Source organism: Leucoraja erinacea, chromosome 33 (assembly GCF_028641065.1).
Source record: "Leucoraja erinacea ecotype New England chromosome 33, Leri_hhj_1, whole genome shotgun sequence".
NCBI lineage: Eukaryota > Metazoa > Chordata > Chondrichthyes > Rajiformes > Rajidae > Leucoraja > Leucoraja erinaceus.
This window is the reverse complement of record NC_073409.1, coordinates 11,434,748-11,454,427: the sequence shown is the minus strand read 5'-3', so window position 1 is coordinate 11,454,427 and position 19,680 is coordinate 11,434,748. Positions and strand designations below refer to the sequence as shown.

The 19,680-nt window shown below is 40.2% G+C and overlaps 1 protein-coding gene across 1 annotated transcript in view; it reads left to right on the top strand.

Annotated features, from left to right (window-relative positions):
* The window catches only part of trpm7 (transient receptor potential cation channel, subfamily M, member 7), an 89,227-nt gene that overhangs the window by 56,786 nt on the left and 12,761 nt on the right, over positions 1 to 19,680 (top strand). The window contains exons 25-35 of the mRNA XM_055661319.1: positions 78 to 265; positions 2,004 to 2,136; positions 6,153 to 7,306; positions 8,407 to 8,501; positions 8,612 to 8,720; positions 12,013 to 12,098; positions 15,387 to 15,427; positions 16,773 to 16,798; positions 17,807 to 17,860; positions 18,103 to 18,153; positions 18,246 to 18,311. Of these exons, the coding sequence (XP_055517294.1) occupies positions 78 to 265; positions 2,004 to 2,136; positions 6,153 to 7,306; positions 8,407 to 8,501; positions 8,612 to 8,720; positions 12,013 to 12,098; positions 15,387 to 15,427; positions 16,773 to 16,798; positions 17,807 to 17,860; positions 18,103 to 18,153; positions 18,246 to 18,311 (2,003 nt within the window). The remainder of the gene's footprint in view (positions 1 to 77; positions 266 to 2,003; positions 2,137 to 6,152; positions 7,307 to 8,406; positions 8,502 to 8,611; positions 8,721 to 12,012; positions 12,099 to 15,386; positions 15,428 to 16,772; positions 16,799 to 17,806; positions 17,861 to 18,102; positions 18,154 to 18,245; positions 18,312 to 19,680) is intronic.

Genomic DNA, 19,680 nt, shown 5'->3' with positions numbered 1-19,680 from the left:
CATTTAAAATGATCACAATGTACAGTAAAACTAATAAAACCATAGTGTGGTAATACATTTTCTATTTTTCTTTTTAGCAATGTGTATTTCCAAGTGAAGGCCATTTCAAACATTGTATGGAAATATCAACGGTACCATTTTATCATGGCATATCATGAAAAACCTGTGCTACCGCCACCTCTCATCATCCTCAGCCACTTTGCTTTAATGATCTCTAACATTTGCCGTCGAGGAAAGAAACATGACAGAGGTCAAGGCGGGCCAAGTAAGCAGTGTATTCAGGATGTTTAAGAAGGAACTGAAGATGCTGGAGAAACTCAGCGGGTAAGGCCGCATCTGTGGAGTGAAGGAAATAGGCAACGTTTCGGTTCGAAACCCTTTTTCAGACTGATGTGGGGGTGGGGGGTGGGAGAAAAAAGGAAGAAGTGGAGCCAGTGGGCTGAGGGAGAGGAGAAAGTAGGGACTACCTGAAATTAGAGAAGTCAATGTTCATACCGCTGGGGTGCAAACTGCCCAAGCGAAATATGAGGTGCTGCTCCTCCAATTTACAGTGGTCCTCACTCTGGCCATGGAGGAGGCCTAGGACAGAAAGGTCGGATTCAGAATGGGAGGGGGAGTTGAGGTGCTGAGCCAACGGGAGATCAGGTTGGTTATTGTGAACCGAGCTGAGGTGTTCGGCGAAGCGATCGCCAAGCCTACGCTTGGTCTCACTGATGTAGAGCAGCTGACATCTAGAGCAGCGGAAGCAATAGATGAGGTTGGAGGAGGTGCAGGTGAACCTCTGCCGCACCTGGAAAGACTGCTTGGGTCCTTGAATGGAGTCAAGGGGGGAGGTAAAACAACAAGTGTAGCATTTCCTGCGGTAGCAAGGGAAAGTGCCCGGATGGGAAGGGACGAATTGACCAGGGAGTTACGGAGGGAGCGGTCTCTGCGGAAAGCAGACGGGAGGAGATGGGAAGATGTGGCTTCATGTTGGAGGTGGCGAAAATGTCGGAGGATTATTCGTTGTATGTGACGGCTGGTAGGGTGGAAGGTGAGGATAAGGGGGACTCTGTCCTTGTTACGAGTGGGGGGTGGGGGGGGGGGGGGGTGTTAGAGCAGAGTCACGGTGTATGGAAGAGACCCTGGTGAGAGCCTCATCTATAGGAGGAAGAGGGGTACCCCTGTTCCCTGAAGAATGAGGACATCAATTCTGAATGTGCGGACCACCGTAAATTGGAGGAGCAGCACCTCATATTTCGCTTGGGCAGTTTGCACCCCAGCGGTATGAACATTGACTTCTCTAATTTCAGGTAGTCCTTACTTTCTCCTCCCCTTCACAGCTCTCCTTCAGCCTACTGGCTCCACCTCTTCCTTTCTTCTTCCCCCTCTCCCCACCCTCACATCAGTCTGAAGAAGGGTTTCGACCCGAAAAGTTGCCTTTTTCCTTCGCTCCATAGATGCTGCCTCACCCGCTGAGTTTCTCCAGCATTTTTGTCTACGGATGTATTCAGGATGTCAGTTGCTAAAATTATTATTTTGTGATCTACAGTTGCATGATTTCTTGCATATGCTAGTTGGCATCATAATGTTTTCTGTTAAGTGAAGTTGATTTTATTAAAGAGATTAAAAGTCCACATTTGACTTTTTGTAATAACAAGCTACATACAAATTTTGGCACTTTAAATTCTCGTCCCTCTTTTGTCTGTTTCAGGTTGATTGCACTATTTTTGTTCGGTATCTCTTCATTGCAGAATTGTATTCTTTATAATTGGTATTTTCATAGATCTTTTCACATTTGCCTTTATTCAAAACAAAACTCTTGCTTCTTTGCATTTGTTGGAATGCCTGCAATCTTTGCCTATTAATCTGGAATTTAACATATTCAATGATTATAAGGCCACAGATGCTCAGATTTATATGCTGTAGGATTTTCAGAGTTTTTAGATGAATAAATTTGTTGCTTTCTTTTGTCAAAATTGTCTCAACAAATTACACATTTCCCTCGATCTTGTGTCTTACAGAACTGTTTGTAAGTGAGGATGACCAGAAAAAATTGCATGACTTTGAAGAGCAATGTGTGGACAAATATTTCCATGAAAAAGAGGATCGGTTTCATTCAGGTAGTGAGGAACGAATTCGAGTGACTTCTGAAAGGTAGTGTCTTTTTTAAAGAACTAAAGTACCATATTTAGTTGTTTTAAAACTGGTTTTGATTCAATTTGATCTTCTGCAGCTAACTGACGTATCATAGTCTGCAATTACTAATATTTTGTCAAATTTAGCTGTCGTTTTGCCCAAAAGAACAAGAAGATCAAGTAATCCATTTTGAAGTGTTTCGTGGCTTGGTCTGTACAAATAGCACAGGTTCTTTAATTGTCTCTGTAACTGGGAGATTAGGACAATTTTAAAACTTGTTACAGATCTAGCCCAGAATCGTGTCTTGGGTGGCCCTGACCCCTATTGGCCCGGTTGTCTCACAGGCCCTCTGGAATCCAGCAGTATGGTCTGAAATATGGGACCTCAAGCTGCATGATGCAAAGGCAGTATCCCTGATGGCCAGCAATGCTGAGGATGAAGCTTTGCCAAATCTAACATTTTGCAATGGTTTCAATAGGCTCTGAATGTCTCTGATATTCATAGAAAATAAAAAAGTTCTTAAAATTAAGCAGACAGAAGCAAAAAACAGTTGACAAAGCCAAAGTATATTTCCCAATAAATAAAAACCATGGAGAGGAGCAAAATTTAAAATAACTTATTTTCCCACTGGTCTCTATTCCTTTGTTTAACAGTCGATTTTGAAATAATTTATCCTTTGATAATGAACAAGGTGTGACAAGATCAACGCGATTCCTTCTTTCTGCCCCTCCACCGACTAGATCCCAGCATTGGATTGCATATAAAGTTAGGCAGTATAAATAGTGAGTCACGGAGTTTGCACAAACTCGGTAGACACAAAATGCTGGAGTAACTCAGCGGGACAGGCAGCATCTTTTTTTCAAGATGGCGGACTGCGGGGGTGATGCGCCGTTGTGTATGGCCGCTCCTCCTGCTGTCCGTCCTTTCACCCTTATTTATTTTTATTTTTAGTCCTGTTCATATCAGGTGTTTATTGGAGGTCTTCTTTTATGTGGTGGGTGGGGGAGGGGAAGGGGGAAATTATTTTTAACCCCAGTCCTACCTGGTCGGAGATGCGGTTTTTCTCCGAACCGCATCTTCGTCCTCTCTGTGCGGCCTAGTCGAACTGGAGCAGCGCTGAGCGGCGTTTCCTACGGGGACTGCAGCTTCGACGGCGGTGTAGATGCTGGGACATCTACAAGGAGCGGGCGATGCCTTACCGGGTCGCCTTGCGGTAATCTCCGGGGCACTGTGACCGTCGACAGCACCGCGAAGCCTGGGATCCGAGATCGCCAGTGTCGGGGGTTCGGCCAGCGCGCCTGTGAACTTTGGTCGTTGCAGTCTTCGGGGGGGAAGCGGCCGCTTCAGTCCTGGCCGCTGATGGATGTTCACCGACGCCGATGGTCCAGCTTCACGGCAGGAGGGCCTGAAGACACCGGGCTGGCTGAGGAGGCCAGATATAGGCCCCGACCTCGGGTGGACTATGAGGGGGAGAACTGGATATTTTTGGTGCCTTCCCTCACAGTGAATTCTGCTGTGGGGGGACGTTTCATGTTGATTTCTATAGTGTACTGTTTCTGTGTCTTTTTTCTTTTTCTCTTTTTTCTCTTTTTTGATTTGTATGGATTTATTGCATTGATCTGTTCAATTAATTTAATCAATCTCTGTAAAGCACTTTGGTTCAAATACTGGTTTTGTTGAAAAGTGCTATATAAATAAATATTATTATTATTATTATTATCTCTGGAGAGAAGGAATGGGTGATGTTTCGGGTCGAGAGTTCTGCATCTGCAGTTATTTCCTACACAGTTTGCACACACTAGTTTGGGATGTGTTTCATTGCCTGAACGCCAACTGTTTCATTAGAACTACTGGCACAGGTAAACATAGAAACATAGAAAAATAGGTGCAGGAGTAGGCCATTCGGCCCTTCGATATGATCATGGCTGATCATCCAACTCGGTATCCTGTACCTGCCTTCTCTCCATAACCCCTGATCCCTTTAGCTACAAGGGCCACATCTAACTCCCTCTTAAATATAGCCAATTAACTGGCCTCAACTACCTTCTGCGGCAGAGAATTCCAGAGATTCACCACTCTCTATGTGAAAAATGTTTTCCTCATCTCGGTCCTAAAAGATTTCCCCCTTATCCTTAAACTGTGACCCCTTGTTCTGGACTTCCCCAACATCGGGAACAATCTTCCTGCATCTAGCCTGTCCAACCCCTTAAGAATTTTGTAAGTTTCTATAAGATCTCCCCTCAATCTTCTAAATTCTAGCGAGTACAAACCGAGTCTATCCAGTCTTTCTTCATATGAAAGTCCTGACATCCCAGGAATCAGTCTGGTGAACCTTCTCTGTACTCCCTCTATGGCAAGAATGTCTTTCCTCAGATTAGGAGACCAAAACTGTACGCAATACTCCAGGTGTGGTCTCACCAAGACCCTGTACAACTGCAGTAGGACCTCCCAGCTCCTATACACAAATCCTTTTGCTATGAATGCTAACATACCATTCGCCTTCTTCACTGCCTGCTGCACCTGCATGCCTACTTTTAATGACTGGTGTACCATGACACCCAGGTCTCGCTGCATCTCCCCTTTTCCTAGTCGGCCACCATTTAGATAATAGTCTGCTTTCCTGTTTTTGCCACCAAAATGGATAACCTCACATTTATCCACATTATACTGCATCTGCCGTGCATTTGCCCACTCACCCAGCCTACCCAAGTCACCTTGCAGCCTCCTAGAATCCTCCTCACAGCTAACACTGCCCCCCAGCTTAGTGTCATCCGCAAGCTGGCTGCTCATCTGATCGCACACATCATCCAGTGCAATAATGCATTGTTGTTGAAATGTAGTTCGATTCAAACTACTTTAAAAGTTGTATCCAGTTGAAGTTTAACTTGCTGAAATAAATGGTATCTTCAACTACATACAACAAAACTGTTTTCTCAAAGCTATCGTAATGTCCCACCTGAAGGATTCAAAAGTTGAAGCCCATAGTTGAAAGATATTTTTGCTTCATAATTGATTTTTATTTACTATCTAAAAGTCCTATATCCTGTTTTGATGTTTTGATTCCCATTTGGTGTTCTTTTGTTGTACACACAGTTATAAGCAGCAGACATAATATTGAGAATTTAACTGGTATGATTTCCTGACACTGCAGTTTGTGCTTTTAATGTTAAGTAGCAATTAAAAAAACAAGATGCTGGAGTTTATTTACCCTCTTAAATGAAACTAATCATCATATTTGGTAATGTGGCGTACACTTGTGGAATACTAGAACAAGGAATTATTAAGTTTTCCAGTTAGGTGCTGGGAATCTATCGTCTTTGAGGCTCGCCACTGAATCATCTCCCCTTCTTACCATTGCTTGTTGAACCAGATGACACATAAGGTTTATACTTAAACATAACTTGAGCTATTGACCTTGTACCATCATTGACACATTCCAAGCTTCCTTCCTTTTCTTAAGTCACCTCTCTTATTATAGCCCATCTTATGGATATAGCTATCCACTTGGCATACTCTCTGTCTCTATAAACCAACTCAAACCAGCGACATCTCTGCCCTTGCCATATCCTGCTCATCTACTGTTCGTGTTCTTGCTGATACACTCAAGGTGAAGATGTCAGTGTTTGAATGATTTGGTCATTGCCATCTTTATCTCTATGAAACCCCATCTCCACACTTCCCAGGCCTCCCATTGAAACGCCTTTGGCGTTGTATAACTCTTGTTCTTTGTCCCACTATTATTTATGCATTCACTCACCTAGGCCTAAGGCTCTAGAATTCTATGCCTGAACTACCATCTATCACCACCCCTACCACACCATTTCACTACTTTTAGACTATTTAAATCCTCTTAGACCAAGCTTTGCCTCCACTTCTAACACTAGCCCTTTTGATTTGGTGTCCATTTATTAATCTTGCAAGATATTTTTGGGGAAATTGTGCCGTATAAATACAGTTTGTATATCCGAGACATTTTGTGATCTTCATTTATTTAATGTGAAGTAATGAAGACTTTTCTTCTCTTTTCTATTTAGAGTTGAAAATATGTCCATCCAATTAAAAGAAGTAGGTGATCGAGTAAATTATATAAAGCGTTCATTGCAAACATTGGACAGTCAAATAGGGCACTTGCAGGACTTGTCAGCTCTTACAGTGGATACATTGAAAGCACTGACTGCTCAAAAAGCTTCGGAGGCCACAGAGGTGCACAATGAAATTACTCGTGAACTCAGCATTTCAAAAAATCTGGGAGAAAATGTTTCTGATGTCCCACTTAAAACTTCGTTGAAGAAGCACAGCATTGGAAGATATTTTGGCTCTTCTTTTCCTCAGCGAGGAATTAACACTGGCAATTCTATCTGTACGGATGGTTTTCTTCAAGAATATGTTAACTCTTCCCCAAAGGAGGTGTGCAGAAAATTTGGTCAGGAATTACTTCCAGGTTCCCAACAAAATGAACAGAATTTTCAAGAGGCTGGTTCCTCCGGCTGTGCCTTATTACCAAAAGCAGCAGAGCTCTCTGAACTTAGGCATAGAAGCCATGTTGGCCTTGGGAAAACTCAGTCTTTGACCAATGACCAGAAACCAGGACAGTCATTCCATAGCATACCAAATCTCTCCTCCCCATCTGCCAAATTTTTTGTTAGTACCCCATCTCAGCCAAGCGGTTCAAGTCAATTGGAGCTTGTGCCAGATTCGGTCGATTCAATTAAAACTGGTGTAGATGCTGACGGGAGTTCTATTGAATTTGGGGCCTTTGTTGGTAAGTATAGTGAAGTTGTTTGTGCTTTACCTGAAGAAATTTGCTACTGCCCTTCTCATCCTGCTTGCAGCTTCTGTTGCAGTAATCGTACTACACCTTGCTATGAGACTGAAGGATATCTTAATCATGCATTCATTGATACTGAGAGTAGCACAGACACTGATAATAATAATGACCGAAGCACTGAATGTGACCCAAGTGCCATGCACTACTTTGAGAACCAATTCGAAAAGAATGGACCTCTGCAAACAGGCGAGTTGACTTCAGCCACCATATCCAGTAAAGAGACCCATGAAAAATACAGAAAAGAGCAAAGAAATTTGGACGATTGCTTCATGCAGGCTATCGAATTGCAAAATCAACATATCAATATTGGGAACTGTTCAGGACATCTGAGTGACCTGTGGAACAAAACCCAATTTAGAGGTTTGAGCTCCTGTACCACTAACTTTACGGGACTTCTGTTGGTTGCAGGTGACTTCACTGTTGGTGCACTGCTTGGGACTCTCCTTGGTTTTATTGCCCTTTTTCCTATATCTATGTTGCTTGAAAAAGGCACTACTGTTCCATTCTGTTTTACCCAGTTCAGTAACACTTCCACATCCTCTTAAAATGTCTCAGATTTGTACCTCAAACCCATGCTTGCTTTTAGCAATTCTGAATGTTTCCTTCCTTCAAAGTTTCAAAGATCAGTTTGTCACATGTACCAATTAAGGTACAGTGAAACTCAAATTACCATACAGCCATACAAAACAAAAAGCAACAAGACACCCAACTACATAAAAGTTAAAATAAACATCCACCACAGTGGATTCCTCACTGATGGAAGGCAATAAAGTCCAATCTTCTTCCTCTTTATTCTCCCGTGGTCGGGCAATGGAACCATCTGAAGTCGGGGCGATCAAAGCTCCCGCGTCGGGCGGTCGAAGCTCCTGCGGCTTGGAGCTCCCAAAGTCAGTCTCTAACCAGAGAATGCGAGCTCCACGATGGTATGTCCTGCAGGCTCCCGTGGTTGGAGCTCCCGAAGTTGGTTTCCAGCAAGAGGCCGCCAACTCCTCGATGTTAGGCCGCAGTGCAGACGGAGATGCGATACAGATAAAAATCGCATATCCGTCGGGGTAAGAGATTTTAAAAGGTTTTCCCTCCCCCATCCCCCACCTGGCCCGAGATTTGACATCTGAATGGTTTCCATAAGATAGAATTGATAAGACCTTTGCTTGGTCTTGAATTAAAAATCAGTTACTTTAATTAGAAAGGGTATACGGATTGAAGCATGCAAATTTACAATATTAAATTTAAAACTAATTGTAAAATACATTTTATATCAAAAAAGTGTTTGCTATTTTAAGTATCAATTTCCAATTACTTTGCAATCAATTGTACCTGTGGTGGTAGGGATTAGGTGTGCGAGGTCAGATCGGAAACGTTTCAAATTTGCATGTATTTTACTAACATTTTCTTTTGTATTGTCAGTTTATTAGCAACCATAAAGTAAATTCTGTTCATCTCAAATGTAAATATTTCAGGCCACAAAGATGTATTGGAGCTGCCAAAGTTAGGAACTGGAGGAGTGCTGAAATTCAAAGACCAGAAAATAACTGTGGGAGCCATTCATGATTTGGTACACTGATTTGTACTTCCTTTTCTCACTCTCCTCCCCACACCCCTCACACACTCTACCTTTTGTATTGAGGTTCATTGAATGTTATTAATATCTCATTTCTTTATTAGGGTGCCCACCATGGTGACTATCATTTGAGGACAGTGAATTCTTATGCTGGATTTGCGGAATTTCATGGCAGTCAGTTAACTTCTACTGCGTCTGCTCAAGCATTCTCTTGTAAGTTTCAAGCTCGCCGTGAAAGTCATTTCTAAGTTGGACAGCTCTGCACATTTGTTTAGGGGAGCCCCAAATAAAAGTCAGGAAGTCATGTCGCAGCTGGATAAAACTTTGGTTAGACATATCTAAGGAATTCTGGTCACTGCTTTATTGAAAGATATGAAGACTTTGGAATGGGTGCTGAAGAGATTCGTCAAGATGTTGCCTGGATTCATCAAGATGTTGCCTGGATTGGAGACTATTAGCTGAAACAAAAAGCTGGACAAACTTGGTTTGTTTTTGATGAAGCTTAGGATGGCAAAAAAAGACCTGATTAAAAATATATAACATTGAGAGACATAGGTAGAGTTGATAACGTCTTTTTCCCAGAGTGGAAGTAACAAATATTAGTGAACAAAAATTTAAGAGAGGATGAAAGTTGAAAGATTTAAGAGGCAAGTAGTTTTTTGTTACACAAAGGGTGGTAGATGTGCGATAAACAAATATTGTAGCAACATTTAAGAAAAAAATAAGACATACAAAAACATGCAGGGAAGAGGTGGTATATGGGCTTTAAGCAGGCAGATCTGATTAGTTCAAATTGGCATAATTTACACGATGGGCCGATGAGCCTTTTCCTGTGCTGTACTATTGTGTTCCAAGTCCCAGTTGGTTAGATTTTACAACATTTGTTTTTCTTCATATCCCCTCTAAACATCTTACTTACTTTAAACTTAGGCCTTCTGGTCTTAGATACCCATGCCAAGGGGAATAGTTTCATAAGTGCCCTCCATAATGTTTGTGACAAAGACACATCATTTATTTATTTACGTCTGTACTCCACAATTTGACATTTGTACTGGAAAAAAACACGTGGTTAAAGTACACATTGTCAGATTTAAAGGCCATATTTATACATTTTGGTTTCACCATGTAGAAATTACAGCGGTGTTTATATATAGTCATCCCAGTTCAGGGCACCATAATGTTTGGGACACAGCAATGTCATAAATGAAAGTAGTCATGTTTATTATTTTGTTGCATATTCTTTGCAAGCAATGGCTGCTTGAAGTCTGCGATTCGTGGACATCACCAGTTGCTGGGTGTCTTCTCTGGTGATCCTCTGCCAGGCCTGTATTGCAGCCATCTTTAGCTAATGCTTGCTTTGGGGGCTAGTCCCCTTCAGTGTTCCTTTCAGCATATAAAAGGCATGCTCAATTGGGTTCAGATTGGGCGATTTACCTGGCCACTCAAGAATTGACCATATTTTAGCTTTGAAAAACTCTTTGTTGCTTTAGCAGTAGGTTTGGGATCATTGTCTTGCTGTAGAATGGACCGCCGGTCAATGAGTTTTGAGGCATTTGTTTGAACGTGAGCAGATAGGATGTGTCTATACACTTCATAATTCATTATGCTACTACCATCAGCAGTTGTATCATCAATGATGATAAGTGAGCCAGAACCTTCAGCAGCCATACAGGCTCAGGCCATAACACCCCCACCACTGTGTTTCACAGATGAGGTGGTATGCTTTGGATCCTGGGCAGTTCCTTCTCTCTTCCATACTTTGCTCTTGCCATCCCTCTGATATAAGTTAATCTTCGTCTCATCTGTCCACAAGACCGTTTTTCCAGAACTGTGGTTACTCTTTTAAGTACTTCTTGGCAAACTGTAACCTGGCCATGCTATTTTTGCGGCTAACCAATGGTTTGCATCTTGCAGTGTAGCCTCTGTATTTCTGTTCATGATGTCTTCTGCGGACAATGATCATTGACAAATCCACACATGACTCCTGAAGAGTGTTTCTGATCTGTCGGATAGGTTTTTGGGGATTTTTCTTTATTATAGAGAGAATTCTTCTGTCATCAGCTGTGGAGGTATTCCTTGGTCTGCCAGTCTTTTTGTGATTAGTGTGCTCTCTTTCTTCTTGATGATGTTCCAAACATTTTGGTAAACCTAAAGTTTGGCTGATGTTTCTAACAGTTTTATTCTTGTTTCTCAGTCTCATAATGGCTTCTTGGACTTTCATTGGCACAACTTTGGTCCTCATGTTGATAAACAGCAATAAAAGTTTCCAAATGTGATGGAAAGACTGGAGGAAAGACTAGGTGCTGAGAGCTCTCTTATACCTGCTTTAAGGAGACAATTAAACACACCTGAGCAATTACAAACACCTGTGAAGCCATGTGTCCCAAACATTATGGTGCCCTGAAATAGGGGGACTGTATAAACACAGCTGTAATTTCTACATGGTGAAACCAAAATGTATAAAAAATACCCTTCAATAAAATCTGACAGTGTAAATTTAACCACATGTGATTTTTTTTTTCTATTACAAATCTCAAATTGTGAAGTACAGAGGCAAATAAATAAATCATGGGTCTTTGTCCCAAACATTATGGACGGCACTGTAATATCTCTCATTAGAACCCCTCTATCTGCTCTTCTCCAATACAAGCCCAGCCTCATCCATTATAACTGAGATGCTCCATTCCAGGCAACATCTGGCTTATTCTCTGCAAGCTCTCCAGTGCGCTCACACATTTCTCTTGCTCTATGCACAGATTCCGTCTACGGAGGCTAAGGAGCTCCACTCCCCTGGTTATCCTTAAGGCATTTATAAATTACCATGGGATTTTGTTTAACATTATCTGCCAGTGATATTTCAAGACCCTTCATTGCCCTCCTAATTTTTGTGTAAGCATCCCCACTACACTCTATGCTCCTGAAGGGTCTCCATCATTTTCATCCACTATGTGCTTCTCTTTTTTTTTATTTTTCAAACTCTTTATTACTTAACATCCATGATTCCCTGCATTTGCCGTTATTACCCATAATCTTTACTGGAACATGTTGACCCTGAACTTTCTTTTTCATTTGTACATGACTCTCTGTTCCCCAGTGTTTATTTACCTGCATTTAACTTCAACCAGTCTGTGTTTGCCAGGTATGGTCTATTGATATTGAACTTGACCTTGCCCCAATTTAGACAATCCCTTTCCGTTACTACTTTGGAACTTAATATTGTCACTATTTCCAAAGTGCACACCCATTTACCCTGCTTCAATCTCTGGGATCAGATCTAGCACTTCCCCATTCCTAGTAGGACTATATTTGTAAAGTCATTGAATTGTTTTGACATTAGGAACTTTATTGGCAAGTGATGTATTTGGATATATCCCAATGTATTTGTACAATTGTCTTCCACTTCCTGCCAGCAATCAAATACGAGGAAATACTTAAAACAGCATTGAAGCCTTTCTGATATAGTCTTTACAGCAAAGACTTTAATGTGTTTCTTTTGTTTCACCAGTACAAGGCAGGGGTGGTAAAGACAGGACCAGGGCCTCAGCTGAAGATGTAACATTCTATCGAGAGAATTCAAAAGCTTCTCTACTGGTCAGTTTGATTGCTATGCTTGTTATCGAATAATGTTGGTAATGTAATATTAATTTTGAAAAGTAAACATTTTAAAGTGTGTTCATGGGTGGTTTAAAAATAGCATTTAAACCCTGTGATTTTACAATGTGGCACACAAGTCTCCTCTATTTGATGCACGTTTTGAATCCTTGTGTTTTTATTGGGCCTTTCCTTGACTGATGCCATCTATTTTAATTGTTCTCCATCAATACACAAGATGATGAAAATTAAAAAATTGAAGATGCTGGAAATTAAAAAATGCACGGAAACAACTCATAGCTCAGGCAGGAACTGACAACAAAGTGGTTAACATTTCAACAGGCCTAGAAGGGTCATACAACGAAGAATCTTTGTTAAAACTTTAATTCTGTTTCGCTTTGGACACTGCTTAACCTGTTTTCATGATGATGAATTCTAGGTGTTATCTGAAATTGCTCCTCTTCTTTGTACAAAAGGGAAAACCAATCTGACTGTCCATCATTTCCATGCTGCTCATGATTTTATATACCGTATTTCCTGGCAATGAAGATGCTATTTTTTACCCAAAAATAAGGCACAAAAATTTACCTGCGTATTGGAGGCCGAAGGTTAGGTTGTTAGCCAAGAAAGATAGCCAAGTCTATCTCTCATTGCTGGCAGCTGATGGGCAGCGGCTGTAAAAGGACAGCGCCGCTGGGGGGGGGGGGGGAGAGTTCCTTTCACAGGGTGTGGGGAGTCTGGCCCGGGTCAGCACGGCCTGGGCTGCACAAATTGGCTCGGGTGGCTGCACAGCGGGTGCAAAACGGTACCTCTATTGGGTGACCCCGGGCCTCCGGTCAGTGGAAGACAAGGCACAGTTTATGCAATCTCTCCCCTAAAGTCATCGATGCAACACCACAGGTGAATCTTCTCTTCACTCTCTTTGGTGACCCCTTCTATCCGTGTGGCTTCAGGGAAGACAAGGCCAGTTTATGCAATCTCTCCCCATAATTAAAGTCGAATCGATGCAACATCCAGGTGAATCTTCAGGGAAGACAAGGCCAGTTTATGCAATCTCTCCCCATAATTAAAGTCGAATCGAGGCAACACCCGGGTGAATCTTCTCTTCACTCTCTTTGGTGCAATCACATCCTTTCTATGGTGTGGTGACCGGAACTGCACATAATATTCCAAGTCTGTTGAGTTACATTGCAATGTAATCCCCTAATTCTTGTATTCTATTCCCTGATCTATGAAGAGGGCATGCCATATGCCTTCTACACCACCCTTCCCACCAATGATGGACATGCACACTGAAGGTCATTCTGGTTATCATAATTTCTACCTTTGTAAATATTCTACCACTGTTTGACTTTCCAAAGTGAAACACCTTGCATTTGTCAGAATTAAATTCCATTTGCAATGCTCTGCACAACATCCACTTCCAATGCTCTGCACAATATCCTGCTGTTGCCTGAGGTAATTTTTCTTGCTATTCATAAAAACACCAATTTACATCTCATTGTGGACTCGTCGTATTTCGTACATTCACATCCAAGCCATTAACGTATATGTGTATATATATATATATATATTAAACAACAGAAGATTCGGCACCACTTCATGTAGTACTTAACTAGTCATATACATCCAGTCAGAAAAGCATCCCTCCATTACCTATCTCTCCTCATTCCCTTTTATATGCTGCAACCGTTCCCTAGCTTGGTTTATATAGTCAACAGGTCATTTGTCTTTCACATATCTCCATTCTGTTTGTTCTGCTTGGCATAATGTTATACTAAATACAACACACTAATTACCATGAGCATTACTACAAATATTGCTGCAATCCGGTAACGTTCAATAAAAGGATGTTACTTCATTCTGGTTGCATGCTGCCAAAACCTGCTTGCTAAATTGTATAATCTGTACCTGACTTGTTTCATAAAGCAAATATTTATTTTGCTACAACATGGTTTTGACCAACTGTGTTAACTTCCCAAATTCATACAATGTCCTCCAGTCATTCAAATTGTATCATATCAATGAAGGGAGATAAATAAAAGATCATTTTGGTATGACAAGCCAGGGTAAGATTTGCACAGTAAATGATAGGGCAGTGTTATAGTTCAGAAATACCTTTAATGGTGCATTGAAGTGGGAATGCAAGTAGACAGACAGGGTAGTAAAGAAGTTGTTGGGCATGCTTGTCTTCATTGGTCAGTGCATTGAGTACAGGGGTTAGGATGTCATGTTTCAGCTTCACAGGACATGGGCAAGCCACATATGGAGTACTGTACAGTTTTGGTCGCCCTGCTGCATGAAGGATGTCATTAAACTGGAAAGGGTACAAAAAAAGATTTACGAGGATGTTAATCAAGTCTGAAGGATTTGAGTTGTTAGTCAAGTCTTTTTTCCCTGGAATGCAGGAGACTGGAGGTTGACCTTTACGGAGGTGTATAAAATCTTGATGGACAGTTCTTTCCCTAGGGTAGGGGAGTCATAAAGAGCGTAGGTTTAAGGTGAGAGGGCAAAACTTTAAAAATTACCTAAGGAGCAATTTCTTCACACAGAAGGTGGTGGGTATATGGAACAAGTTGCCACGAAAAGTAATAGTCAAATACATTCTTGCAAACATTGTAAGCCTCTGCTCTCCTCTCTGACTTTCTTTGAAGCATTCATTTTTTCATGTATTGTGCCTCTTTTTGACTGCTATTTTCAGTCCAAAGCAAGGAGCAATATCCTAAACTGGGCTGTTTGAGATTTACTGGAAAGTGTGATGGGAAAGTGTTAATTTACAATAAGATGCCCTCAGTGTTAATTTATCTTCACTTACAAATGAGCAAATTTTGTTCAAGAAAATTTTGAATAATTGACATATCTGTTTTGAGTATCCATCAGGATGAGCTTTACTGAAATGATTTGTTTGTTTCCAAAACATCCTTAAAGGGACTAGAATTAAAAACAGGATAACTCGGGTCAGGTAGCATTGGCAAAGGGAAAAAAATGGTTATCACTTATCAGATATTCATTAGAATTGAAAAATGAAATGAACAGACTTTAGGTAAAAGTAGTAATTTCCAGGTAAAGAACGTGATAAGGTTGTAGCCAAATTCCATTCCAGGAAGAACTATTGACATTAAATTCTTCCTGATTTTAAATCTTCTAATCTACAAGCTAGAGCATGAACTAACTTTCTACCAAGCACTGGATGTGCACACAGCCTGAGAACAATGACATTAAAGCATATTGTACATTATGTTTATCAGTGTGTTCATGTGCACCTTCATTTTTTCCATTTTGGTTTAGGGTCGTCTGGAAGATAAATCTGTTGCATCCAGTAGTCAAATGTAAGTGGATAGAATTTAATAGATTCCTAGAAATTAAGGCATGGTTATTGGAGATCAATCACTCATTGAATCACTGCTGGGGTTCCTCAGGGCCGCTTCCTTGACCCAACTGTGTTCAGCTTCTTCATCAATAATCTTCCTTCCATCTTAATGTCAGAGGTGAGCATGTTGGTGATGACTGCACAAATTTCTATTCCATTAGAAATGCTATAAATGGGAAAGGGCACAAAATAGATTTAAGAGGATGTTACTGGGGCTGGAGTGTTCGAGTTATCAGAAGAGTCTGGATAGGGTGTGTCTTTTCCCCCCTGAAAAGTAAGAAGCTGGGCTGTGATCTTACAGAGGTATATGATATGAGGGACAGCCTTTTCCCATGGCAGGGGAGTCGCAACCTAGCAGGTGTTAAAGTGAGAGGGGAGAGCTTTAAAAGGGAACGGTGGGGCAATTTCTTCATTCAGAAGATGATGGGTTTGGACAATAAGCTGCCAGAGGAAGTGGAACAGGTGGGTACAGTTACAATATTGAAAAGACACTTAGACAAGTACCTAAATAGGAATGATTTGAAGCGATATAGTCCAGGTGCAGACCAGTGGGCAATGAGTGTCTTCATGGAGAATTGGTATTTGTATTAGTTTATTATTGTCATGTAAACTAAAATAGAATGAATAACGTTGTGTGTTATCCAGGCAGGTCATACTGTACCCGAATGCAAAAGGTTTTGCAAAAGAAAAAATTAACGATCCAGAATATAGTTTTGCAGCTACAGAGAAAGTGCAAAAAAACAAAAAGTGTGAATAGTGCACCGAGGTAGACTGGAAGGTTAGGACTGCATCCAGGAAGGCTGTGGGAGAAAAGTTATTGCTGAAAACGAGACCAAAAAAATGCTGAGTGCTGGCATAGATTTGGTTGTTCCATATAATCTTCTATTTCATAAGAAAATGTGAAAATATAATAGGGAATAAAATTATATGAATATAATGAAGTTAAATCCTTTTCTATTTCTGTTCATTGCTACTTTGGATGACAAATGTTATATTTACGTTAATACCTATTAATATTTTTTATCAATTATTAATAGTTTTTGAAACGACTGTCCCAAATATTTATAAATCGTAGGAGCAGAATTAGGTCATTCAGCCCTTCAAGTCTACTCTACCATTCAGTCATGGCTGATCTATCTTTCTCTCATTAAACCCTGCATAAGCACAACACAGATTTAGCTAATTATGAAAACTTATTTGGTAAAGTTTGCTACATGTTTAAATAATTTACTTGGCATGTAAGTAATTAATTCTGGTTTTAAATCTTTTTGATCAAGTATGAATTGTTTATTTTTTCATTTCAGGGCTGCTGGTGAAGATGCCTTAAGTGGTAAGACTTGAATTCAACATGTGCTAATTGAATCTCCATAATACATACATTTTATTGAAACCATTTGATTTTAAAGAAGCTGTCTCAAAATATAACTCCACTGTTGTTGTAGTGAGCACCAGTACTTTGTTCCAGGGCTACCAATCTCAGCTTTGTGATTATGCATTGATAGGACTCATTTATTTAGTAATCTTGGCCAATCTTAGTAATTTTGTGTCCAAGCTATTTTGTATTCATACTCCATGCGTTTAACAATGCTAAACTGACAACTTTTTTACCTTTATGGAGCTTTAGTTAGTGTTTTGGAAAAGAATGCAGAGCCTTGTGCCAATAATCAAACTCTGGTTGTAAAACCTAATCCCAATAAACCTTTGATAATTAAAATGCTTTCACTTTTTTCAGATCCTGTTAAGTTTGCTGTGCTGCAAGGGCATAATTGGATTTATTTCTCCGTATACACTAATCCTGTTCTTTCATTAGCTTCACAAAATGCTTTCTGCTTAACTAACTTTCCCTATGTAGACAAAGTATTATTACATACTTCAAACTGATTATTTATCAGATATTTATTTAAAGGCTCCTTAATTAAAAACTGGACAATTGAAGTACACAGCAAGTTGGGCAACAGTATTCTCAGTATTTAAAATCCTTCTTGGATGTTTGAAAATACTTGTGCCAGTCAAAGAAGAGCAGACCAACTGAGAAATTGTCAGCTTTCCAGCAAGATGCCTGAAATCAGTGGTTGACGCAGTCCTGTTAATGATGGTCATAGTTGTTAACACCAGCCTCCATTATTCTGGAATAGTGGCAGCTTGTGTGAACATATTTATTCTGCAGTTGTCCTGAAATACATACTGATGTGCATGAAGAATATAATTTTGTGAAGTGATTGACTTTAATGCTGTTTGGAATTCTGATGTGTTCCAAACCCATCTGTGTTTTGAAAATCTACTTTTGTTGGCTTTGTGTAGGGAGAGTTTAAGGATCTTGTTCTCCCATCTTTTTCAGCACAACACTTTTACAATGCTCATCAATCTCATGCAAGGCAAAGAAAAATGGGAGGTAAGATGATATTGATATTTTCAGCTTCTCAAAGCACAGTTTTTATATGGCTGGTCATTTTGTTTTGTTTTGTAACAAAATGAATAGCATTTAAAGATTTAAAAATTTCAGGGGAATTTAGTTATTTTACTTTGTGTAAATATGACTCGTATTTATAATAGTAAACCATCACTGTTTTTGCAAGAACTGTTATGTTTCATTTTAAAAGTGCTATGTCTCTTTTTCCCTCCTTTGCCTCTTAGTGATTGGTTCTCCTTTTAAACCTGCACTGGATGTAAATTACTACTATTCAGGTCAGTGTGACTAAACATTAAGCTTCATACATGTTTACTTTAACTGATGTTTCACTTGACTAATGATGTGCTCTGTGTGTCTTTCTTTACAGCTGTTGAGAGGAATAATTTGATGCGGCTTTCACAGACTATTCCATTTACTCCTCTTCCAAACAGGGGTGAGTAGAATTTCTGGCAACTTAAAATGACACATCTTTTTACCTAAATGTAAAACGCTTGATTGCCCATTCTTGTTGACACGTTCCACTGTTGTCAGGTTTTTGTATCTTCCATTGAGAATGCAAATATAAATCTTGTTTATGCTCTGTCAGCCATTATGATTAGGATAAAGCACGTTGTCGCATCTTAAAGTCAATGTTTGTAATTTCTGGCAACTAATTTTATTTCTATATTCATGCCCAAATGTTTTCAATAATCTGTTCTTGTATTGTTATTTTTTGTCGGTTGTCATTTTTGCTTGATTTTCATTTATCTTTTGACGTGTTTAAATGACAGTATGGCCATATGTTTTCAGAAATCATTAGTCACTTTGAAAGTTATCAGTTTGTTTGCACTAAGGTTACAGACAGTTGACCTTTTTGCACTCAATAATCACAGCTCTTCTTTTCGCCCTCCTTAATCTATTCAGTCAGTGGGAAAATGTCTTCCCTTGTCTGACTAAAACCCTTTGACTTTGGTTTTATTGTTCACATTGGAGCCAACATACTGCTGCACATAGTAAGTTTTCAATAGCTATTAATTCCTGTAATGTTTGTTTTTGGGTTACGCTGAGAGACTGTATTCTCCTGAAAAACTCTTCAACTAAACAAAGTGCGATGTGCAGAAAGCTCCTGGCATCCTCAATTCAAATTAAATGTTGCAGTATTTTGTCTACTTTCCCAAGAAAATTAAGATTAGAAATAAATAGTGGCTTTGCCAGTATCACCAGTACCCCTCATGTTCCTTAATGCATGTACACAGCAGGGACTGTTGGAACGTTAATATACAGCAGCGCTTGGGAGTGCACGTCCAATGGCTCACGGAAAGTAGTGATGGCAGCATTTGGCATACTTGCGTTCATCAGCCGAGCTATTGAGTACAAGACATAGTAAGTTTTCAATAGCTATTAACGTAATCCGTATATTTCTGGTTGTAGCAGAAAGGCTATGGTAACAACAAAGCACAGAAGGGATTCACTTGGATGTTTTTGGAGGGGGTTACGCTGAGAGACTGTATTAGGCAGCTGCGCTCCTGTTTATAAAACTGTAAGGGGCAACTAAGATAAATGGTCAAGTCTTTTGGTAGGGGATTACTGATCCATGAGAGAGCTTCTTTTAAAGGATTCTCCCCCTGTCATTCTCCCTGATTTGGGGATTACTACACCTTCCCTCTCATGCAACGCAGGATCTATGGTTGTCTCTCTCTCATCCAGACAAAATGTTTTTGAAGTTTTGCAAAGTAACTTCTTTTTTTCAGAGGTTTTCCTTGAGGGTTTGCAAAATGTAAGGATTTTTGAAAGAACACTCCCAATAAATTCACTCTCTCTGC